At 47.7% G+C, this 26,350-nt stretch overlaps 1 protein-coding gene across 1 annotated transcript; it reads right to left on the reverse strand.

Moving 5' to 3' along the window:
* Positions 1–397: 397 nt before the first annotated feature.
* LOC133357088 (uncharacterized) lies at positions 398–25,728 on the reverse strand. Its single transcript, XM_061574868.1, has 6 exons — positions 25,552–25,728; positions 19,076–19,099; positions 18,087–18,116; positions 15,895–15,945; positions 14,479–14,652; positions 398–7,079 (listed from the first exon to the last, which is right to left on the reverse strand). Exons 1-6 carry the CDS (start codon positions 25,564–25,566, stop codon positions 6,465–6,467), a joined length of 909 nt encoding a protein of 302 aa, XP_061430852.1. The 5' UTR covers positions 25,567–25,728; the 3' UTR covers positions 398–6,464.
* Positions 25,729–26,350: the final 622 nt, after the last annotated feature.

Below are 26,350 nucleotides of genomic sequence, written 5' to 3' on the forward strand. Positions count from 1 at the left end.
CACTATAAATCCTTTATATGCGTGGCATCGGGGCGGCTAGAGTCCTCTCGTCCTCTGGCTTGAGATGACTGCCACCTATGGGTCAGATGATTGTCTGGCAGCATTAAACAATTGGTAATTAAATATTTATAAAAATTTCCCTAAACAGTGTAAAATTTTGGAAAAATGTTTTCACGAAAATGCATTGTCACGCACAACGAGTCTGTGTGCAAAATGTCAGCTCGATTGGATCACGGGAAGTGGGTTAAAAAACGACCGAAAGATTTGCACGGTCCTAAGCAAGCAAGCGAACTTAATATAAAGGATTTTTAAAAGTCAACAGTTAAAACAATGAACACTGAGAGTGTAAATGTAAAATAAAAAGCACAGGCGAACATGAACCCAAACGAGCCGCGTGTATTTTCAACATGTTTTTATTACCTATTACTACAATTTACTCACAAAAAAACAATTTAATAAAACAGCGATGTCTGCATGACTAAGTTGTATAAAAATACAAACACTCAATTCTGAAACTGTAGAGTGACGAAACAGTAATGCTCTATTTTTTTATTTCATTATTAAACTTAGCTCAATGTCGAAGCCTTTAAACTACACTACCTACTCTTTTGCAATGCTTTTGAGCTGGTATTTTGCATGTTTAAATACACACTTATCCCGAGGCAAAGGAACACACGTATAGATCATTTATCTTCTTATTTATACAATCCAAACTGCCTATGTAATATTATTACTCTACCACAAGACAATACAGTCAAAATTGTAATGACATGGAAAATATTTTGTGATCAAAAACACACACGGTTGCATGTTGTCTTTTTTTTTGCTATTTTGTGATTATAAAAGATCTACCCACCCCCTTCCTGTTTGAAATGTTATTTTTTAAATCTTGTAAAAACTGTGTACAAATGAACCTGATGTTTTTTTTTATTTTTAAACTTGCACCAGATGCCCTGGTAACCCACCCACCGAGGCATAGGAAACCTACTGCAATGGGGAAAAAAATTAAAAAAACAACCACGTATGTATGCATCTGAAAACGGCCTTGGAAATACCTGCACAAATAAACCTGCAACCACCACCACCCCCACCCCAACCGTGCGGAGATCATGCTAGGCCAAACGCCTGGTGGGAGAGCGAGCGAGCGAGATGGGTAGGGCGGGAAGAGAAAAAACAAAACAAATATTCCCACTTTTGCCAACCGCGAATCGACTCGCAAACCCTGGTGGGGGAGGGAGGAGGGGTTACAAAAATGAGCGGTGGCGAGCGGCAGAGTACGCAACGCGCAATCGGGGGCGTTGATTTTTATCTGTCGATGGCTTTTGGGCCATACGTTGACCCCACCCCCCCCCCCCCCCCCAGTGATGAACGGGGGGCGAGCAAAAGCCTAAACTTTATGCCCGAGTTCTCTCTCGTGAGAGAGAGAACTGAACTCGGGCATAAAGTTCTCTCAAGAGAGAGAAGAGCCCATAGAAAAACCGCGGACAGCAGCCAACTCGCCCTATTTACCGCTTAAATCGCAAATATTTCAACCGAATTTGCTGTGGATTTTTCTCCTTTTTACATAAGTACCAATAAAAGAGCACTGCAGCCAATGGCCTGTTGTTTTTACAGAATTTAAATGAGCCGCCAACATCATTAAGTCCCGCTAACGCTGGGGAGGGGGGGGATGGGGTCCTAACGTGCACGAGGTCACGGGCGTTTGGTTGGAAACGTCACTTCTCTCCGCTCCACGTTGTGACGGACGGGCGTGCCAGCCGATGGCAAACACCCCTCGCGGTTCAAAACAAGTGGCGGCCCATTGCCACTCCCCTCATCAGCGTGGGGTCCTCTGACCTGGTCACGAGATATGAGAATCGCAACAGCAGCCACTGCACCAACCCCCCTCCTCCTCCTCCCACCATACCTGTCACAACACGTTAACACCTCCACGTAGTGATATAGAGATCGATTTTTTTGTTGTCGCCCTGCCAAACTAAAAACACAAACGCGCGCGCACACACACATTTAATATTTCCACAACACGAAACATTGATGCTATTTCCGCTTTTTTTTATCCATAGCTCACCACTGAGAACCTGGTCGAATTCGTTGCAGGAAGGGAGAACGGAAGAAAAGAAAAACTCCCACACGCAAACAAATAATTCCACGGATAACCCAAAACTCCTAAATTCAGAGGCCATTTCGAATGGAAACGTGTCCCAACCACCCCACGCACCCCATTCACCCCACCGGACAAAAGCACAGAGCGGAGAAGCTCGGCCTAACATACAACGCGGAAGCCATGGTACAACAACAACAAGGTACAACGCACCAAATCAAGGAAATGCAGACCAAACACAACTATTTGACAGCACAGTCCAGAGCACACATTTCAGCACAAAAAAGCAGCAATGTTTGCAGGACAGACAATTCTTAAACCAAATTTTTATATATAAAAATTCTACCTCCCAAATCAAAAATGACACATTTGCATTTGTTACAAAAACAAAAAAAATGGGGCTTTTGAGTGGGAAATTAAGACAAAGAAGTGGAGCTAAGAGGGAGGGGGGGGAAATGCAATGCTCTGGGGCCCTTAGTTCTGCTACAGCAGCATTAGCCATTAAATCTTGACTTAAAGCTTTCGTGACTGCAGGAATTCATATCATTTGGGTCATTCGATAAAGTCACGTAGAATAGGTTCAAAGAAAAGAACAAAAAAACGCTATACGATGTTTCGATCGTAACACAAGCGGTCGTCCTGAACCTATCTCCGTGACTTTACCGAAAGACCCAAAGAAAATCGCATCAGCCATTGCTTGGGACAAATTCCAATTTCCAGCCACGCCACTGCAGCCGGCTCCAAAATGCACTTCTGCGCACGTCAAAAATTCCCACTTTTGCCAACCGCGAATCGACTCGCAAACCCTGGTGAAGGAGGGGTTGCAAAAATGAGCGGTGGCGAGCGGCAGAGTACGCAACGCGCAATCGGGGGCATTGCTTTTAATCTGTCGATGGTTTTTGGGCCATAGCGAGCGAAAGCCTAAACTTTATGCCCGAGTTCTCAAGAGAGAGAACTCTCTCTTGAGAGAGAAGAGCCCATCGAAAAACCGCGGACAGCAGTCAACGTCACCACTCGCCGTAGCTATCGCTTAAATCGCAAATATTTGAACCGAATTTGCTCGGACGCTTGCTTTTTACGTTCAACTTTCAAACGAGCCCATTAAAACGGCTTTCACGTTTATATTTTTTTTACTCCGTTCAAAAATTTACCTCTACGCTTCAATGCCCCGACCGAACGTCTCGAACGACGCGATTACGCCGAACGACCGAACGACTTAACTTGAATGAAGCAAAAGCTCCCGAGGAGTTTCGTTTATTTCAGACGCGTTGGCGCAACCTAACGGAGTAAAGAGGCCAATGTTTAACGCAGGCGAAATGGGCGACGGCAAACCCGTTGGCATCGGGCGGTGAGAAACTCATCGGGCATCGCTCCGTCGTTTTATGAACAACAGCAGCGGCAGCGGCGGCATCTCACAACACGGCCCCCCACAACAAACGCAAGCTGGAATGTAAAACCCACACAGCAGCCCAGCAACATAAAGCACCAACGCAAACACGACCGTGGCACAACAACTAATAAGGAAACAAGCGCTCGTTTGCCAGCCTTCCCCGAGCAAATCTCCACGACAAACTCGGTACGCACTCCGACACCCGCTGATAATGCTGCTGCTGCTGCCGCCGCCGCCGCCGCTTCTCTCTTACAAGGAAAACTTCAGAGTTTTAGTTTTATAGAACACGTTGGCCATGCTACAAATGGAAATGTAGAAATCATTTCTTTGTTTTACAAAGGTGGGGACACGTGCGCCAATGTTTTTTTTATTATGCTCGTTAAATATTACTCAAATAAACAAAAACTTGCTTTGAAAAATAAAAATGCTTAAGAGTGCTTGGGAAGTGAGAGCCCAAATAAAAAAAAAGCACAATTTCAGAAAATTAGCGACAAAGTCTTACACTTCTGCTTTCATTTATCAACAGTGGGCAACTCCAACGAAAGGTGAGTGGTACTGAAGGAACCTAACATCAAAAAACAGCCAATTAAAGAGAAAAATGAAAGAAAAACTAAATATTTTCCCGGGACGTCAACACATATGGGTTTGGATTGAACATTTTAACGCTGTGGTGGCGAGGAGCTGTTATCTCCCTCGACTGGTACGCAAAAAGGGGAAAAACCCTATTATTATGGTACGCAGGAAGTCGTGGATTCGACCCCAACCCAAGTGTCCTTTGTATTTGGCGTTCGTGCGACCTCTCAGCGTTCGCGTGGATTTTTCTACAACGGTCTTGCCCCTTCGCATTTCAAACTTAAATTATTTGGCTGCTAATATAATTTCTCACGTGTGATGATGATCATGATGATAAGCCCCACTTGGAAGATATCACGCGTGGAAAGATCACCTCTGGAAAACAGCTAACAGTTCGGTCTGGCTCTACACGGTTAATTTTTTTTTTTAAGTCGACTTAATTTTACGTGGACCTTCCTCTTACACCGTGGGTACCTTTACGCAACACGTGCTGACACCGCAGCGAAGGACACCGCTGCACGCAAGCCGCTTACACAGAACAACGCATGCACTGCACCCGTAGACTTCACCGACCGATAGTATAATTCATCTGGACGAGTTGCATGGACGCCACACGCAAGGTCCGGTTCCACCACCTCGCTAACGCTCCGTTTGCCTCTCTCAAAGTTGTTGGGCAATCATGGCCTCCCCCTTCCGTTCAGCTCCGTCCATAACATTTACTCAAGAACTAAGATGCTCCCAGTCGCGTGAGCACGTTGAAATTCTTTCGCATCGTACGTAGCCGACAGTGATAATCGGAGGCGCATCCAATTGTTCAAATCGCAGGTCGTCATCACGCCTTCAAAAAAACTTTAAACAGAAACATGTTTAACTCTGCCCATTGGACCATTCCAATTGAAACATTTAGAAAACAAATACGGTGTTGATGACTCCGCGGACTGCCGTTTTAATTCTGACAGAATTAAGACCTGCCACTTACTACACAAGTTTGCCTTTCCTAATAAAGGCAGAGTGTGGAGACAACCAACTGGTTCCGAATGCGCCCGAGTTTCTCCGAGCGGCGAGTCAAGAAATTTGATCGCAGAATGGAAGCACCGATGGCCCGAGGTTCAGAGAATTTGTCGAGTATCACGGTCAGTGCCACCTGGGTGTGTGTGTAGCGGTTCCAGCCCAATGCACATGCGCACGTCGAGCCAACGGCCACCACCCCCACCGAGTGTATCATGTTGCTAAAAAAATATATAAAGTCTGGTAAATTCTCAAACGTTACTTTAAAATTCGTGATGCTCACTGTAAAAAAATTTACCCCGGTTCGTACTCATAAAAACATTTTAAAATGTGCTACAAATGCAGGGATTACAAAGGTCGGAATGCCCAAACTATTTGGCCTGAAGATGAGCCCACATGTGAATGGGGCTTTGACACCTCCCCCCTCACCCTCACCCCCCCCAAAGAGATTAATCTATTATGCACCAACACTCAACCTGCATTGGACACCCAACGCCTTGGACGCACGGTGATGTACCCCGCTCTGTAGTGGAAAATACAACACAAAATTGCGGATACTTTGACCAACAGAAAATGCTCCCCTCCGAAAATATTTAGCTTTTCTGCAAAGTTATTACTCGTTTCATTGTATGCCAACTATTTGAGATGGGCAAAACAAGGTGATGTGGCCATTTAATGCTTTTGTTGCCACATCTCACAGGGAAATAAAGTTAAATAACTAGGAGTTTTCTTAAATAATACTGAGAAAGGCAACATCACATGTAGATACATTAGACTTGATCAGATTCCATCCGTACCTACACTCGCCCTACACATTACCAAACAAAAGCATTTTCAGCATCGGGGTAAGACTTTCGTTTTTATGTTTTCCCCCGCCCCCAAGAATAATCATACACCTGTGTGCCTTTCCAGGTCAAAATCAAAGTGAGCCAAAACTAAAATCAAACCAAAAATCCCAAACAGATAGCCTAAAAAAAAAAAAATCTCAATTATCTACGTTTAAAAAATAAAAATCGTGAACGCTGCCAATATTCTAGCGGTAAAAGGTACCCATAAAAATCTATCTCGGAAAGGTGCTAAAAATCGGTTATGCTCTAAACAGAGAGAAGTCTGTATGCAACTAGCCGCAACAACAAAAAATTATATCCAAAGAAGCTAGTGTGATTCAACACAAATCGGCGTCAGCTGCAAGAGAAAAATCCAATGGCTGTTATCTGTCTCACACGCGCGCACACGCAAAACGGGAGAGAGAGAGAGAAAACGATTAAAATAAACGGTAGCCGGGCATCGAAGGTGGCGGTGCCGTCGATGACGACGACGACGGCTGCGTCGTCGACGATGGCGGCGGCGGCGTCGACGATGGTGTCGTCTCGACGTTCTTACTCGGCCGCCTTAATGACGCCTCCTTCCGAAGTCGGCGGAGGGCCCGGCATCGCCACCATTGTCGGGCCGGAGCCCGGCACGGCCACGGCCGCCGGCGCCGCGGGGGCCGGGGCCTGCACCACCACGGACGGCGGGGCCTGCTGCTGCTGCTGCGGCAGCGGAGGAGGCGGCGCCTTCAGGATCAGCGTCGGCGCCTGCGGGGCGGCGGGGGGGGGCGGCGACGGGGGGGGCGGCGGGGGGGGCCGAGGGAGGCGGCGCCGCCACCGCGTTCGCCGCGGGGGGGCCGCCCCCCGCCGCCGCCGCCTTGGCCGGCGGGGGCGGGGCCTGCGCCGTGACGGGCGGAGCCTGCGGGGCGGTGGGCGGGGCCTGCGGGACGAGGGGCGTGGCTTTCGCCGGCACCGCCGGGGGGGCCGCCGGCGTCGGCGGCTCGTTGGGGGGGAGCGTGGGCTTGGCCTGCGAGGCGGCGCTGGCCGGAGGAGGCGGAGCGGGCTTCACCGCGTCCGGCGCGGACACTTTGGGCTGGGAGGCCGGTGGCGTCTGCGCGGCGGCGGTGGTGACGGTGGCGGCCAGCTGCTCCTTCTCGGCCGGCTTCTCAATCGCCGCTTGCTCCTCCTTCGCTTTCATCTGCGGCGCAACGGGGAAGGGGGAGGGAGGGAGGGAGGGAGGGAGGGAGGGAGGGAGGGAGGGAGGGAGGGAGGGAGGGAGGGAGGGAGGGAGGGAGGGAGGGAGAAAGGGCGGGGGGACCCCCAGTTAACCGGAGCGTGCGCTTGCCGCCTAAAAAAAACCCGCGCAAAGACATTCAACGCACGTACGCTCATCGCTCGTATCCTCGCGGTAATTGAATTGCTGTTGCATTCAAATGAAAGGCAGCGATGCACATCAGGCGTGCTGTAACGGAGCGTCTGACCGCGAGTTAAAACGAAAATAAATATTTCTGCCTCCCACAAACAAAACGGAGCGGGTCAACGCGGCTCGGCAAACGCGCAGAGTCGACCGCGAGCGATCGCAGAATGAGAGACGTGAAAAAAAACCTCACAAAATACGCAACGCTTCAGCCCCGTGTGCACTCTCAGAGGCAAGGATAAACCAGCCAGACCAGGTCACTGTCAGGCTATCAGAGGGTTGACCACTCCAATGGAATGTAGGTCACGGAGACGCTTCGATCGCAACCTCATTAAGCAAAATCCAAGGGCCAGATTCACATATTCGCAAGCCCCATCGCTTGTCGACATAACCATTCGGTTAATTTTCATTAAATATCTTGAAAGTAAAGGCCCACCAAGGTATTCATATCTGCCCATTGGGGATGAAAAAGTTCTTAAAAAGCCCAACAACATTGGGAAAAAAAAATAACGGTGCTGTTACATCAGCTGAGAAATAACAGCTTCAAGCACTTCCCCAACATGAAGGCAAGAGAAGGCTTTTTCACCCCCATGGACTCGCAAATGCCCTCCATCGCCCATGAATGGATTGCACGAGGCTGGGTGCCGTTTAAACAACACTGCCCAACTTACCACGACATTTCTAAATCCACACCGCCCACCACCGCCAGAAACGCCACAAGGCTGACAATACTATGAGAGATGCACACATCTCACCATAATTTCCAGGGGCATTAATTATCCACGTGCAGGGCAACAGGTTTGACGTTTGCGCGTAACTAGTTCACCGAGGTTCCGACTAAAACACACACTTCGTTCTGCCGATTTTAATACGTTGACTCACATCATCAACATTGACGTCAACATTTTTAAAACTGACGAGAAGGGGCACACCAAAGGCGCAGCGGCCGATGCCGCCGCGCCCGTTCGAAACAAACAAGCATCACGAGTTTGAAAAAGAAAAACAAGCTGCAAGCAAATTGGCCGTCACAGAAGGCAAACCACACACACACACAGCAAAAAAACACGGCAAAAAAGACAGCATTGCACACAGCAGCAGCGACCCATGGGATTAGTTGAAACCTCACCATCTAAAAACGGGGCCGATACCAGGTTTTGTTAGAGCACAGGGTTAATGCACAGCAGCCAGTTAAATTTTGAACGCCAATTCCATGCAAAGGAACCAAAAAAAAAGCGTTTTTTTTTAATAAAGCCACCTACAGCTGCGCATTATCACGCAACTCTCACCAAACTCGAGTGTTAAGTTTCACTTTGCTTGTTAACTGTGTGGGAGGCTACTTTATGTTTAAAGTGTTTGCCTGCACGTGCCCAAGTTGGCCACCGAGGCAATGGTGCAATTCCACACACGTGCAACAGCATCACCCAAGGCAGTCGGTAACGGATTTTCAAAGGTGCAAACGCCAAGCGTAGCCACGCAATATAAAAACGTGACGCAACCGTGCATCCCGAAAACAAGTTTACTCTTAACTCAAAAACACGTGCAGCCTATTAAAATCCAGGTCAACTCACATCTAGCCTCATTACAGAATTGACAAATTCGGGGACACTGGAGACATACACTGCTGCAAGATTTCGTCCAATTGAGCCAACATTAAATTCATTGCTCCGGGACAATGAATGGAGGCCTTGCATCAATTGCCTTTGCAGAAATCCACTAAAGAGCAGGCAGGATTCAATAATTTTGACACCTCCTTCCCCCAAGAGGCAGCAAGCTAAGTCGCTAATAATTCACCTACGTGCTGCGCCTGCAGTGATACCAGTGGCTAAGAGATGCTAACTACTTCGCCTGTTATACAGGAGTTCGTTGGTTCGATCCCGACCCCGAAGACCGTATATGTATATTTAGGAGTTTGTAGGTCTCTCTCTTTCCCCGTGGTCGTGCAAGATTTTTACTCCGGGTCCTCCGGTTTTTCCCTCCACATTTAGAAATCAACATCACGCGTTTAGAGTATTTGGCTGCTATAAATTTCCACGATGCTAATCTACTTCTGTTGAGCTATCATTTGTAACAAAATTGATGCTGTCTTTTGTGATAGCTCAGCTCGCTTCTGCAAGAGCTACGTAGCCCAGTGGAGGTCTTACGGCTCGCAAAAAATTTGTTTTTAAATCCTTTATATTAAGTTCGCTTGCTTGCTTGCGTGCTTGCGTGCTTGCGTGCTTGCTTGCTTACGACCGTGCAAATCTTTCGGTCGTTTTTTAACCCACTTCCCGTGATCCAATCGAGCTGACATTTTGCACACAGACTCGTTGTGTGACAATTAATGTTCGTGAAAAAAATATTTCCAAAATTTTACACTGTTTAGGGAAAACAAATTAAATATTTAATTACCAATTGTTTAATACTGGCAGACAATCATCTGACCCATAGGTGGCAGCCATCTCAAGCCAAAGGACGAGAGGACTCTAGCCGCCACGCAAATAAAGGATTTATAGTGAAAAACTTTGTTTTTACGGGTTATACTTATTAACAGTTTAGTTTGATAAGCGGCGGCGCATTCAAAGGTGGCGCTGTGTTTCGGCACAGCTCTGCAAACTGCGTGGCTTCAATACTTTATGATAGAGCATTCTCGTGGCCAGTTGTTTTATTTGTGTACATATAATTTTAAGTGATTTGTTTACCCTGGCCTATACTTTTCACTCCTGACGTGTGTTTGTACTGTTTGTTGTTGTAACGTTTTGACCCCGTGCCCCGGCAGGACATCGGTGAAAGAGAAGAGCTTCATAGGTCACCGGATTCTTGCAGTATAAATACATATTCTGATTCTGTTGAATGACATTAAGGAAAACGCGACACAGAAAACCTGCTCGCAGCTTGTAGTTGATATGCACCCATGTCGTGTGTGGCTGGGCTGTCCAATACGAGTTTGGAGCATTACCTATGAGACCGATACATTTTCAGTTATAGCCAGATGCACTCGAGTGATGGCACCGCAGGAAATCGGAGGCAATTAGTCGTTTGCTGAACTAATCGTATCGTCCGCATCTAGCTTGTAGCTTGACTCCTGCACTGTGTAATACGTCACTCCAGTCACATTACAAAGCCACTCTGGCAGTGACTTCACGTTATTTTTTTAATCCTTTATATTAAGTTCGCTTGCTTGCTTAGGACCGTGCAAATCTTTCGGTCGTTTTTAAACCCACTTCCCGTGATCCAATCGAGCTGACATTTTCCACACAGACTCGTTGTGCGTGACAATTAATGTTCGTGAAAATTTTTTTCCAAAATTTTACACTTTTTAGGACAAAAATATTATATTTAATTACCAATTGCTTAATGGTGCAATGCAATCATCTGACCCATAGGTGGCAGCCATCTCAAGCCAGAGGACGAGAGGACTCTAGCCGCCACGCATATAAAGGATTTAGAGTGAAAAACTTTGTTTTTACGGGTTATACTTATTGTTCCTCAAATCACAAAAGTTTAACATTTGTGTCAGACCGCCCGGGACGCACAGCCAAGCCTAAAGAGCTATCTGTGTTTCAGAGTCGTCTTCCATCCAGTGAAATTTCCTTACGACTGTCGTATCAGTTCCGGGAGAAAATTACTTTGATGATCTTTTTTACAAGACAGGTCACTGGACTGCCGAATCCTCAAATAGTTTGGTCCACACCATAAAAAAACTGAGGGTTGCCTACCAGCCGTTACCAAACAACTGTCTTACAAACATGAAATTCCACGTGAAAATAAACTCACTCATAATATAATTATTATTATTCCTGAGGTGAGTAAGTCACCCTGTATCCAAACACTCACCTTGCAGTTAATTGCAAGGGGATTTTCAGATGCAGACACCCGAGTCAATTATAATTAGAAAGGGGAATATTGGTCGAATTCTGATTGCAATTATGAATCACATTTGACATTAGATATGTTGCGCGTTTTAAAAAGCGTCCATCAGCGCCCTATCGTTCTTCTCTTGGAAGTAAAATAAGCACCACTTTGTGAGCAGTCAACAGCGAGAGGCTGTCGTTCTACCGAAATACCAGTCCATGCCGTAGGAAGGTGGCCTTTCCACAGACTCAAGATTCCGCAAAATGTTCACGAGCACCTCCTCTAATGCTCGTTGCTTCCTCAATGGGGGGACGGAGCCGGCGACTTTCACCATTTGTTTTATACCCACAACAGCGTCAGGTAACAAGTGGCAACAGAAAGCGCCCACGCAAACTGAAATTTGACCTCATTCTTCACACACAAGGTCAAACGGCTTGAGCCTAAGGACCAGGAGGCACTGCAAACTTTTTTTAAAGTTTACCAGGTAAGCCCCGCTGAGCTGTACAACTCTTTTGCAGAAGTAACCTGGGCCAGAAATGATAGCTCGGCAAAGTGGCTCATCACGTGGAAACTTATAGCAGCCAAACTACTCTAAAAGCGCATGCCGATTCGAAACGTAGAGGGGAAAAAAACCCACGCGACCACGGACAGATAGACAGGCAAATGCCACCGCAGTGCCCTACACTAATTTGACCCCCCCCCACTGTTGCGACGCACACGCGGGAACACAAAAGGAGGCACACTCTGGGAAGGACATTCCTACCGCCGCCACCGTCACCACTCATGCCCAGCATCACCCTCCCTGGTGCCGAGGGGCCGGCAACGCTCAGGGGAAGCGAGCTGCGGCAATCGCTTGCAGGGAACACGCACACGCACGTGCGCGACACCAAGATCTTCCCGGGGGGAGGGGTGGGGTCGGTTCGAGGATTCATGGAGAGGAGGAGGAGAAGAGGGAAGAGGAGGAGGAAGATTGAGGGTCAAGCCATGCGGTGTCACGGCGAAGAGAAGGATGCATTCCGAGGTAAACAACTACAACTGTCACAGGCACGAAAAACTCTGTTTGGAAGTGAGCACTAAAGCTGCAGTTTAGGCCAATTGTTTAAGCACAGAGTTGGGAAACCGTTTCCTTAACGAGAGCCAAATACGACTGAGGTTACATTTGGCGCACGGGCCAAACACATTAACAGAAATATACGTATGTTCAATTTCTTTAGCACTGTATGTAGCCGACCTGCACTAATCGGAGGCCCTTGCAGTGACTGAGGCTTCCGATAATAGGAATGCAGTGTTGCTGGGTCAAAGAAACGTCGCCCTCTCGTACACAATTAGTTTGGCTTTGACGCTCACTCATGACAGGTAAATATTGTTTGGGGGCTGTTTGGAAATCGTCGGCCTCGTGTTTTATGAAATAAAGTGGGGGGCCTTAGGTTCCCTACCCCCTCCACCCCCCCCCCCCCACCCTGTTGCAAACTTAAGCCATGCAATCTGCCATCCTTTTGGAGAAAACATTGAGAAAGAGACACCTTTATCGTTAAGAGTAACAGTATAACATGCACTTGACATGCAAGGGGAAAAAAACGACGAAAGTTAAAAGGGGAATCGTGCAAAACAATAAGCAAAGACATTTGGGGGCATGTTTGTAGTTGGTCCGCAAGCCCGATCGGGTTTCAACAGCGTGCACAACAGTGGTACGCGCTGGATGGCGATCGCGAAAGTCATTCGCCTCCCAGCCGCAAGGTTGAAACTCTCGAACGAGCGCCACGGAAACACTCCGGAGGTCATTGACGAGCAAAAGCCTCAACGTCCGATTTTCAGAAACACTCCCCAGCAGTGAGTGGGACCCACGTGGAGATTTAGTCTCCCGCACTTGTGGCTGCTCACAAGATTCTAAATAAATTCAGCAGAAACCAAACGCATGAAAGTGCAAGTGCTGGCAAAAGGTCTGTGTTATTGTAGATTTAAACTAATTTTTATTTTACCAGGTAAGGCCCACGGAGCTATTTCGCTATTTTTAGAAGCAACCTAGATACCACAAATGATAGCTCAACCAAGTGGCTTATCCTGTGGAAATGTACAGCAACCAAATAATCTTAAACGCACGCTGATTCTAAACGTGGAGCAGAAAACCGGAGGACCTGGAGAAAAACACACACGACCACGGGGAGAACACACAAACTCCAAACAGAGGCGTCAGGGTCGGGATTGAACCCACAACCACCTATATACCAGGCGAGGTAATTAACATCTCGCCACCGTGGTGGCCTGTTTTGTTGAGGGCACCAATTGCCTGGTTAATTTATCCACCAATCTAGAAAAGAATACCCGACGTCTGAATTGTTTACATCTTCAAGCTCACAGAGAGGAGTGAGAATTGAAGACTTTGCAACTCTACTCTGCCCCACCCTAACCTAAGAAAATAACTTTACACGACAAAGACATTCGCCCGATGTCTGATGAACGATTCACGTTTTCGTTCTCAGATTGTACCGGCAAGTTACTGCTCTGGTGCAGTTAAGGCACTGCTTTGTGAAAATAAAGTTGAGCCAGCCTGGAAATCATGGGCCTCATACTGGTAGAAACCCACTGGTTCCACCAGCCCACAGGGGATTATTGTGTCCGTCCGTCGTGCAAGGAGGGGCTGGGTGGGGAGGGTGGGGTTGGGTGGGGAGGGTGGAGTGGGGCTGGGTGGGGAGGGGCTGCTCACCCCATGGTTCCCTTATGAAACTCAGCGTTTAACCTACTCACGCCGGCTTGTGCCCGCCCTCAGTCAGGCATATTTGCGGAATACACCACGCCTGCCGTTGACCCTGGCCATTGACCGAGCAACCCAACGTTCCTACCAGCTCCCTCCGCAGGAATGTGTTTTTAAGGTGAATATCAAGAGCACGTTTTGGCCAATGCTGTTGCTGTTGGCACCACCATTATATAGCATTTTCCAATGTTTTTAGGAGTTTGCACTGGTTTTTGTCTACAGTGTAAAGTGGTCAAGTCGGTTACTGGACAAATATGCAAGGGCAAACGGCTCTATTTCTTGCCCAAAATCAGACTTGTGTATGCGATTCATTTTCGAAAGCTGCTCACACATCCCACCTCTTCACACATCTGCCCATAACTCAGTCCCCAACGCAATCGGATTTGCAACTAACTTCTTGAAGACGACTAGTAGCCCGGTTTATTTCAAATTCACCCCCCTGAGTTTAAACGCTCACGTACACTGCAACCTAGGGAACAAAAATACCACTTAAAAAAATCTATTTCAACGCCAGCAGCCATTTGCCCATATTTTTCACTTTCACAAAAAGTCAAAGGTCAGAGAGAGGGTTTTGCCCGGCGTCGCATTCTCTCCCACCTCGTCGCCGTTCTTCTCTCCGTTCTCCGCAGGGGCGGTCTCTGCGGACACCTTCTCCGAGGAGGTGCTCACATCGTCGGAACCCAGGGCGTCGCCGGCAGCGGCATCCTCCTCCTCCATCCTCTCCACCTCCTCATTGTCCCGGTTCTCCTCAGAAGCCTCCGCTGACTTTCGCTAAATACCCACCGCAACCCCCCCAACCCACCGAGGTTTGGTGACAGGAGGAAAAACAAAAAACACAAAGTCACATCGAGAGGCTTGATTGATCCTTACCCGTTCTGCTTCCGTACGTGTACATCGTTGGACCGGAACCAATTCTGAATGGAATCTGAAAAGGCTGTGCAGGAGGGCGTGCGGTCGTGTTGCTACCCATCTCTGCGGCGAGTACAGTACCGTGTCTTTAGAAACAGCAGCGCTACTCCTCCCTAAATAAAACTAATGCTAACCGCTTGCGTGTTCCGAGATTGAGCGGTGAAAGGGGCAACCACCCCTCCAAGTTGTAGATATCTTTGAACAGGAAGGGGTTAATAGGCTTAGTATCCACACTTGTCAATGTGTGTGTCACATATCTGTAAAGCTGACATATACTGAATTAAGTGAAAGCCAAATAGCACTATGTTTTTTCTTTTCATGCAGCCATTGGCAACCAAGCTGAAACCATCATCCACCGGATAATACAACATACAGAGTGGGTGGCCAAAACCCAGATTCAAAAACTCGGGGTCTCAGTCGTGCTGGCCGAGTTCTCGGGCCTGGCATTAGAACCCCAATCACGCAAACTCCGGTCATCCTCGCAGTGGCCTCTGGCTAACCATTGAACAAAGACGGTGGTAACCACATCGCGCGCTTTCAGATGCACTTCTGCGACCGTCTGGAGCACTCCTCCTTCCGATATTCAGAAGCCACTGGAGCTATGCATTTTTAAATTATCTAGATTGACCTCCGATAAGTACGGTTGGCTATGTATGGTGCGAAAGAAGTCCACATACATACATACATCAGAATATTTATTTATAGTGGAAGAATCCCATGAGCTATGAAGATGTCCAGATGGGGCGGGTCAGAAAGTTACAAAAAGACGATAGGAGTTCAAAGTATTGGAAAGGTAAACAAATTACTTAAAAAACAAATAAAACTAAACTATTTTATCTTACCAGGTAAAGCACAGAGCTATTAGCTTCTTTTTCAGAAGCGACATGGCCACAAATAACAGCTCAACAAAGTGGCTTACCAATCGGGCATTTATCGCGGCAAAAAAATCTAAATAGTCTAAATGCATCTTTCTAATTACATTTGAAAAGCCTCCTTCAAAAAGGAAAGCACCAAGATAGGGTATCGCGCTTATCACTCTCGCCGTAACAAGAACCCCTAAACGACACACGTGCCTACAGATCCCCCCCCCCCCCCGGCTCTCACCTTGGTGGGTGTCTTCTTTGGCTTGGGCTCTGGCTTGGGGGGAGACGGCCTCTGCAACGAACGATAAGAGAACACGAGTTCACCCAACGCCCGGCCGCAACAGCAGTCCCAATTCACGTTGGTGGCCGGCCTGAGACCATCAACCGCGCCTCACTTTGAGGGCTTGCCGGCATAACCACCGGGCGGCAGACGCGATTCGAACCCAGAATCCCAACGGTGCCAGCCGAGCGCTTAGACCTCTTGAGTCACCCGGCCACCTACTAATTGTCTTCATTGGTCAGAGTGCTTTTCAAGTCACACTTTTTCTTCTTGGTCTTTTCGGTAAAGTCACATAGAAGGGAAGTTAAAAAAAAATAAAATATAACATAATAAAATAATGATTTTATTATGTTTTATTTTTATTATTTTATTACTTCCCTTCTACGTGACTTTACCGAAAAAACCAAGAAGATGAATCCCTGCAGTCACGAAAGCTTTAAATCGAAATTTAAGTCACACTTTGTGTACACTATTGCTCTCTCGTTCAGTCTTCACTGGAGGACTGACATTTTAAACTTAACTTTTTTTTATTTTACCAGGTAAGGCCCACTGAGCTCTGACAACTCTTTTTCAGAAACGACCTATCACAAAGGATAGCTCAAGAAAATGGCTCATCATCACGTGGTAGTTTATAGCAGTCAAACAATCTAAATGCGTGATGTCGATTTAAAATGTGGAGGGAGAAAAAAACTGGAGGACAACCCCGCCCGGAGTAAAATCCACGCAACCACAGGGCTAACATGTGAACTCCAAATATACAAGCATCAGGGTCAGGACCGAACCCACAACCTCCTGTATAGTAGGCAAGGTAGTTAACATCTCGCCACCGTGGTGCCTCGGCTTCATCAACACCAAGCTTTCCCCATACATTGAATAGAGAATACAATTCAAGCACATCATGCAGGGTTTGTGCAATGATTTCCAAAATTCGCGTATCCACATCAGTAATTTAACCAGCAATAATGTTACGTTTCAAGCCGCACAAAGATATGACGATGTCGCACGCCACCAGATGACCAATTTGGCAGTTTTCTATAGCACCCAAAACCTTGTGCTCACATGCCATTTATATAGAATCATCTTTATGAGCCTTAGTGAACCAATGTTACAGTCCGAGTTAAACGCATCAACGCTTTCAACCTTAGCTGGGAACCATGAATAACACTCACTGTCATCGCTCGGCCAAGCATTGTAAATGCTCTTCTGTAATTTTGGGCAAGAGGAATATCTCCTCAAGCGAATCATCGACGCTTGGCACATGGCTTGCAGCCCACTGCGGCATGGCTCACTCAAGCATCCACCGTCATTTGGCTTGAATTTTTAACAACTGCCAAATAAATCCCACTCGTCTGAGGAAAAATACCGCCAAAATATGAGCACAAGCGCCTTGTAACCACGCCTCCTCCGTCCTCAAAAGTGCCATTAGAATATCACTTCCATGGCGTCTAGCACAAAGGTGTTTGGTCAAAATCCTGTGCTCATTGGCGCACTCAAAAACATGTGGTTGGCACTCGCAAAACCAGCACTGTCGACTGCTGTCTGGTAGCCCAGTGGCTCTGAGCCTCAAGAGCACTGCAGGCAAATACCAGTGGCATGCACTGGCAAAAACAATCATTAAATATTAAAAATGACACCGCAAAAAAAAAAATACGTTTACGCTCAATTCAGCAACAGGAAAAACACAATGTTACGCAAACCAATAACACAAGAGGAATAATGCACCACAGCGATAGCTGCGCACAATGAAATGCTACTATGGTTGTTTTTTATTGTCCACCACAGTACTGTCCTAAAAGAGGGAGCATGGGGGGGGGGGGGTCAACACGTAGTAACCGTGTTGGCCTAATCCCTTAAGTCAACTCGACTTATGCAACAGCAGACGCTTCGTATTAAACGGGCTCCAGTGTTACATAACCACGACGAGGCGGGAAACTTAGCCCTGCGCGTTCGAAAAGATGCAAGCAAACGCGGTCCCACCCCTCCGCTACGGGGATCCGATAGCCTAAACGACCAGCGGCGGGGCTGGGGATAGAACGCCACGGTTGGTTTAAACGACGACGAAAAAAAAACACCGCCCGCCCGACAAAAAAGAACACAAACTCTGCTCGCTAAGCACATTCCTCTGGTTAATCAGAAGCGGATTATGCACTTACCGCGGACAGTCTGGCAGAGCGTCTCCGAGGCTGTGGGCAAAGGGAAAAAGAAGAGGGAGAAAATCACCAAAAACGCAGGGAGAAATGTTGTAGCTGCACAGGCGGGCCGGCGGGGGGGAACGTTACGCCTAGTTGCATCGTTATTGCAACCGTCACACGCTCAACTTTGGGCTTCGTATGCATTGTGAACATGTACGCGTGTTGAACTTCTTTCGCACCATACATAGTCAACCGTGCTAATCGGAGGTGTGGGAAAGGACAAACTAAACACAAAAAACTTGAATGTGTGAAATACAAAGCTGGGCTAGATTTCCACTGAGCGTGAGCAAACAAATTAAGCTCGCAGGCAGTATCCCTGCGGTTGGTTTTTGCTCACGCGTGGAAACGCCGTCAACATGTGGCCAGAAAGCGACACAAACTCTGCAATCCTTTGTCAATGCGCCCAGCTTATATATATGCTCCAAGCTCGTGTGCTGTTTCATTCAGACTCTATCGCCTCGACGGACCTGGTTTTCACCTGAGGACGGCTGCTTGCGTTGTGGCCTGAAACGTCGTGAGAATTGTTTTATTATGTTTCATTTTTATTATTTTATTACTTCCCTTCTACGTGACTTTACCGAAAGAACCAAGAAGATGAATCCCTGCAGTCACGAAAGCTTTAAATCGAAATGCTATGGGGGTTCTGCGCGTCTAAACGACCAGTGGCTAGGATAGAAGACCATGGTTGGTTTGAACAAAAAGCGCACACCATGACGTGCTCAACTATGGGCTTCGTATGCATTGTGAAGTTGAATGTGTGAAATGCAACACTGGGCTATATTTCCACCGACAGTGAGTACCAAATTAAGCTCGTAAGCAGTGTCCCTGTGGTTGGTTTTGCTCACGCACGGAAACGCTGTCAACATGTGGCCAGCAATGATAGAGAAACGTCGTAATGCAATCTTGGCCAACGGTGTACAATGTCAGGACTTGAAATGAAAAGTACCCACCTCTGCCACTTCCCCTTCAGAAGACTGAAAGACACAAAGCAGAAACCATTAGTGAAATGAGCAAAGTGTACAAATAACATTCATGCAAGTGCTTCAGAGAAGAGAGTCGGTAAGTTGGTCAATGCAGCATCACACAGGTGTACACAGCCTAGCTTCCTAGTCACTGGATTCAGTTCACATGCAGCTCAGCTAGGACTACTGCTAGCTTTCCATTATTGCTGAGGATTATGAAAGCATGCCGGGGAACTCTTTGCAACAGCAGGTCACTGTGTCAGTGTCCAAGTCCTAACATATTTCTCAAATTTTGACTCAACATTCTACGAATTATAAAATATATATTTTTTCCCTTTATAAATAAAAGACAATCCAGCAAATCAGTCGGTGTAACACTAAATTGTACTCGCGTGATGACAGTAAACAACAATACATTTTGGTTGTGTTGAAAAAATATATTACACAAACTTCAGCACTCCACCATTAACGTTACGTAATTTTAGCTTTTTTTTTCTTGTCACAAGCACAGAATACATTCTCTGCTTTTCAAACTTACATCCCCCACGCTCCCACTTCATGTCAGTGGCCTATTGTGTAAAGGATCCTAAAGTTTACACTATGAGATCTCCTTTACCAGTGGCAAAATATAGTAATAGGTTTTTACCCTTTTAACTGGTACAAAATCTGACCTTTATACAAGGCATCATGTTTGCAATAACCTCAACACAAGAAGTCAAAATGCAAACAAAAAGAAACAACTCTGATGATGATGATAATGATATGCACTGTCCTTGAAGTTGATTTGAGTTGTACGCCTTTTGGCGTCATCTGGTCCAACACCAATGGAGACTAGGCTCTAAAGAAATCGTCTCGGGTGTGGCCCAATCAACTTCAAGGACAGTGCATATCATTATCATCATCAGAGTTGTTTCTTTTTGTTTGCATTTTGACTTCTTGTGTTGAGGTTATTGCAAACATGATGCCTTGTATAAAGGTGTCAGATTTTGTACCAGTTAAAAGGGTAAAAACCTATTACTAGATTCTAAAGTTCCATCTCCCCTTCATCCATAATCAACAGCAGCAGTACAAACTAAACCAGTTAGTGTAAGCCCCTATTCAACTGCATCTCGTGCAGCATGCTGACGGCCTTGAGCCAAGTGGCAGAAATTCCACATTGACAAAGTGGGGAGCAGTCTGTCCACATAACAACCACTGCTCACTTCCCCACAGATTGATGATACTCAAATTAATGAACTCGGAAGGCAAAACTAAGCTAAGGCCTGATGAAGCCAGTAGTAATTACTGGCGAAACGTCGTACTCAGTTTATAAATGTTGTGGCTTGGCTCCCCAACACACAACCGGTGTTGCTGTACTAGTGACGAATTGGCCACGTTCTGTTTACGTGACAACCCTTACTAGTTGGCTGTGTCGGGTGGTGGCGGGTTTTAACGACACTTATATATTTACGCGATTTAACCCCAAAAAACATCTATTATGGGTAAGCCAAGGTAGGTCATACTTATACTACTACTGGACAGCTGTGGAAAAAGAGCGTTAGAGCACATCGGATTCGTCCAATATAAATACTCAGATACTTTTAAAAAAATTACATGGAGACACGTATATAAATGAAATGTGACATCGCTGAACTATTATACGGGAGGTTATAATCACCGATGCATCCATGCATGACGCCTCATTCAACAAAGCTTCACATTCAAACACAATACGGTTCGTCTCAACAAAAACAACAAAGACACCCTTAACCCCGTTTCAAGCCAAGTAGCTCAAATCAGCTCGTGTGCTGCAGGACGCGAGGTGGGTTACTACTTTGCAAAAGAGCGAGTTGGTGAAACCTCGAGGCAGTCTTCATCCTTTTAGAGACGCACGTTTAGACGACTTTAGATTATTTTGCTGCTCTAAATGTCCAAGTGATGGGCCACTTTGTTGAGCTATCGTTTGTGGTGGCCAGGTCGCTTTTGAAAAACGAATGCATCGGTGGGCTTTGCCTGGTAGGATGTGGATGAATTTCGATTTAAAGCTTTCGTGACTGCAGGGATGCATCTTCTTGGTTCTTTCGGTAAAGTCACGTAGAATGGAAATAATAAAATAAGAAAAATGTTATTCTTTTATATTATTTTATTATATTTTTATATTTATTTTTATGTTTATTTTTATTACTTTATTATTGCCATTCTACGTGACTTTACCGAAAGAACCAAGTGTTTTGGTGATATATTTATCTTTCATGTAATTTTACACTACTGTCGTGTTTATATAACGTTCTGACCCCGTGCCCCCCCCCCCTACCAGACATTTGTTAAAGAGCTTTACAGCTCATCGGATTCCTCCAGTCTAAACACAGCATTACGATTCTCATCCAAACTTAAGTTGGAACTTTCGTGACTGCAAGAATTATTCTTTGGTTCTTTCGCTAAAGTCACATATCAAGATAAAATAATCAATTAAATCAAATACTAGCATACGTTTCGATTGCAACACAAGCAATCATCAGGTATAAATTAAATTATTATAAATTACATTATTTAATTTATACCTGATGATTGCTTATGTTGCAATCGAAACGTCGTATGCTAGTATTTAATTTATTATTTCATCCTGATACGTGACTTTACCGAAAGAACCAAATAATAATTCTCATCCAACAGTGGAGTGACCGTGGCAGAGCCGTCACCCCGTGTTTACATGCGCGCGTGACGTCAGCGTTGGCGGGAAAGCCTCCCATTGGTCGCCGCCGGCGTGACGTAGGCGCGCACTTTTTCGAACGCGGCCAATGGGACCGCGCCCGGGAACGTTCTCGAACGGCGTCGCCGGCTGCCTTGCCAGCCCCAGAGGTTTTCCCTCCGGAGGCAGAGGCCTCGGCTCTCGTGGTGCCAGGCTCAGAGGTTTTACCTCCGTCGCTCTCCAGCCTCGCTCGGCCAATGCCAGACCAGAGGTTTTACCTCCGCGGGCAGCGTTTTTCTATTAATAGATACGCCGCAAAACCGAGAGGGTTATTGGCCTCTTGTGTCCGGAGTCCAAGTTTAAACTTTTTTTAAAAAGGCGATACACACGAGTATTTTTATGGTACCGTAACTTTATATTTCTGAAGGCTCTGGTGGACTCTACGGTTGCAGAAAGTTGTCTGCCGAACACTTAAAAAGACTCGTTTACCTGTTCGGGTTTTAAAAGCTATAACCCCATTTTCGTTTGCAAGCCACCCCCGGACGCCGCCGTTTCCCGCGTAGGTTTTTAAGAGGATGGTAAACCTATTAGATTATTAGGTTGCTAATCCCCACCAAAAACATAACGCGCACACAAAAAACTAATCCACGTTACAAATAAGCCTGGCATTTACAGTGTTCAATAAAGGCCATTAACATCGAGCAATCAATTAAGCTATTTCACAAAACGTCTGCGATGAACACACAAACGCAATTGCAAATTTTGCACACAAACGCAACGTTAAACTCGTTCATATTAATTCTAGATTTGAAGCTTTCGTGACTGCAAGGATTCATATTCTTAGGTTTTTTTCGGTAAAGTCACGTAGATAAAAATTACAATAAAATTCAAATTTTTATCTACGTGGCTTTACCGAAAAAAACCTCTTTCATATTTTCTCGTGGCCACCGTTCCGAAGCTGTATCATCCCACAACATACGACTTGTGCACAATGCATCGATGCATTGAGTTTAAAAGGTGGCCGCGACATTGTTGCTATTGTTGTAAGTGCAACACGAAGAATTAACTTCGCTAAGTTCGAGTTTTGAAACACGCGCGCAAAAACAAGTAAACATCACGGCAGCTGAGCGCACCGCACTTGAAGCAACAACTTTCACCAGATCACATCATCAAAAGACCGAGGAGGGGAAAACAAGAGATCAAACGGCAACGCAAATGACGATAAATGACTACTCAATAAACAACAACAAATATATGATCATGCCGACGCGTTTGAACACTCGGCAGTGTCGCGTTAGGGCTGAAGTCCAGACTCCCCCTTTCGTTTCAGTCAATAATGAAGTTCAAATACAAGTGGATTAACAATCATATTTAATTGCACTTAAAACCAATAAGGTTTTTGTTTAAAACGTATTGTCTGCACGCGTAATGGAAACAATGGAAACCAGCCACGGCAACCTCACGTCACATCACCGGTACGCGCTTATTATCATCATTAAACACGCCAATGTTTGCGGTCAGAATTACAAAAAAAACACTAGTAGCAACCACGCGTCGTGTACTTTAATAACGAAACCCTACAAGTTGTGTAACTTTTAACCAAACACGACTTCTCACGTGGACAGGAATCAATTCCGCGCGTGGCTCACTCAGCAAGAAGGTTTGACAAACCAGCACCACCTCGCAGGTAACAACAGTCGTGCCACATTTGCAAGCCCTCCGCTATTGCAATTCGTCTTACAACTACATAATACTACAACAACACCATGTAACATGTGCAGTGTGTCGGCACGCAGCCCCCCATTGCATTCATCCACTGCTGGATGACCTTGCCCCTGCTAACTCTGAAGCAATGCCACTTCGCGAAGCCGTTGCGTAAAAAAAAAAACCAAAAAAAAATCCACAGCACCGCAGACACGATTGCACTTCGTAAAACACTCTGGTGTGTGCACCCCCCCCCCCTTTCCTTAGTTGCACACCACAAAGTGCAACTAGTGCTCAAACAGTTGCATTGAACACGTGCATTTTAAACCAACCACGGGGCGTTCGGAGTCGCTTTTATTTCTCACAAACAAGGTTGGCAAGAACACATTCGGTAACCTCACAAAGTGGCGATTCGTAAGCTTGTTACCTTGTTACAGACCAATGGACCCCCCCCCCCCCCGTGCCTCTTAGAAATCGCAATCCTTCATTCTACAGAGTCCCATCGCAAGGGAAGAGAAGTGCGCCATACACACAAATCGACAGGCAAAAAATACACGTTTTTTGCGGGTTAAAACTCAATCTGACGGGACAAGAATACCGCGGGTTTTGTGAAGTTTATCGTCACGACGCAGCCTTCATCCAGCAGTGGATTTGACGGCTCTGGCCCGTGGGTTTGCGATGTTGTTTTTTGCTTTCCGACACGTGGAACCACAACCACACACACCAACAACCTCAACCACCACGCACATCACGTTCAACCACCGTCAACCACCACCGTCAACCACCACCGTCAACCACCACCGTCAACCACCACCGTCAACCACCACCGTCAACCACCACCGTCAACCACCACCGTCAACCACCACCGTCAACCACCACCGTCAACCACCACCGTCAACCACCACCGTCAACCACCACCGTCAACCACCACCGTCAACCACCACCGTCAACCACCACCGTCAACCACCACCGTCAACCACCACCGTCAACCACCACCGTCAACCACCACCGTCAACCACCACCGTCAACCACCACCGTCAACCACCACCGTCAACCACCACCGTCAACCACCACCGTCAACCACCACCGTCAACCACCACCGTCAACCACCACCGTCAACCACCACCGTCAACCACCACCGTCAACCACCACCGTCAACCACCACCCTCAACCACCACCCTCAACCACCACCCTCAACCACCACCCTCAACCACCACCCTCAACCACCACCCTCAACCACCACCCTCAACCACCACCCTCAACCACCACCCTCAACCACCACCCTCAACCACCACCCTCAACCACCACCCTCAACCACCACCCTCAACCACCACCCTCAACCACCACCCTCAACCACCACCCTCAACCACCACCCTCAACCACCACCCCAACCACCACCCCAACCACCACCCAACCACCACCAACCACCACCCTCAACCACCACCCCAACCACCACCCACAACCACCCACACCACCACCACACCACCCTCCACCACCACCCTCCACCACCACCCTCAACCACCACCCTCAACCACCACCACCCACAACTACCCTCAACCACCCTCAACCACCACCACCAACCACCCTTAACCACCACCCACAACCACCACCAACCACCCACACCACCACCCTCACCACCCTAGCGTGTGGCTCGTTAAGCTGTCGCTGATGAGAGCAAAGCAGCCGAGGTGGGCCAGTGTTGTTATTCTCTACAACCCCATCGCCAACAAACACCAACCAAACCCGCCACCGTTAATTAAAACTCCCAACAACAACAACCACCACAACCACAACAACAACAACAACCGTCGCAGCAAAACCGCGCGCAAGCGACTTTCAACGACGACGACAAAAAGAGCGCCACGGCCCAAACGTGGCGCTGAGGAGAAGCCGCGACAGGAGACGACGAGGACGACGAGGAGGAGGAGACGAGGCCGAGGCGAAGCTTAGTAACATGGCCGACGGGCGAGAGTGCCCGCCGCCGTTCTCCTCAAGCGACCATCACCACCACAGCCGCCGAGGCCGTCAACCACCACCGCCATCACCCACCCGCCCGAGAAGAACAACAACAACAACCCCCAGAGGCACGCACCTTTCTCTTCGGCATCGCTATGCAGGCGGCGGCGGCTGCTGCTGCTGCTGGGGGGGGGAGGGAAGGCGATGGGCGTCACGACGGATGGAGGAGAGCGGCTCGCAGCCGATGTTTGTCCTCTCGTCTTCGTTGTCGTTGTTCTAATGGGGGAGGAGGGAGGAGGCAACGGCAGCGGGGGGAGGGGCGGGGCGAGGGGTGGAAGGGGCGTGGCTTGAAAGGGGAGGGGCGGGGCGAGGGGTGGAAGGGGCGTGGCTTGAAAGGAGAGGGGCGGGGCGAGGGGTGGAAGGGGCGGGGCTAACCGGGTTTGGTTTCCGACTGCAACGGCAGCGATTGGTGGAGGCGGGGACAGAGAAAAAGGGGGCGGTGCCATAGAGCGAGGAGGCGTGGCTTAATAAGAGATGTAAGGGGCGTGGCTAGAAAGTGGAGGGGCGGGGCGAGGGGTGGAAGGGGCGGGGCTAACCGGGTTTGGTTTCCGGCTGCAACGGCAGCGATTGGTGGAGGCGGGGCCCGAGAAAAAGGGGGCGGTGCCATAGAGCGAGGAGGCGTGGCTTAGGAAGCGATGTAAGGGGCGGGGCTAGAAAGTGGAGGGGAGGGGCTGGTGAGCGAAGAGACGGGGGCTGATCGGGATTGGTGGAGGTGGGGGACGAGAGAAGGACAGGAGGCGGGGCTACGTGAAGGGGGCGGGGCGTCGGGCGGGGGCTGTGGGGGGTGGGGTGGGGGCCACGCAGGCGACGGGGTTTGGCTGTGGGTCACGTAGCCCGCATATCGTGTGGCCCAAGCTGATTCTGTTTGGCCGGAC

Source organism: Lethenteron reissneri, chromosome 56 (genome assembly GCF_015708825.2).
Source record: "Lethenteron reissneri isolate LAM-NWPU_2019-01 chromosome 56, ASM1570882v1, whole genome shotgun sequence".
In the NCBI taxonomy this organism is placed as follows: Eukaryota; Metazoa; Chordata; class Hyperoartia; order Petromyzontiformes; family Petromyzontidae; genus Lethenteron; species Lethenteron reissneri.

Coding starts and splice junctions, on each gene's coding strand:
- LOC133357088 (XM_061574868.1), bottom strand. Junction 14,653..15,894: donor CAAAGAAGACACCCACCAAG/GTGAGAGCCGGG, acceptor GTGGGTATTTAG/CGAAAGTCAGCGGAGGCTTC. Junction 7,080..14,478: donor GAGAGAAGAACGGCGACGAG/GTGGGAGAGAAT, acceptor GTTGCGCCGCAG/ATGAAAGCGAAGGAGGAGCA.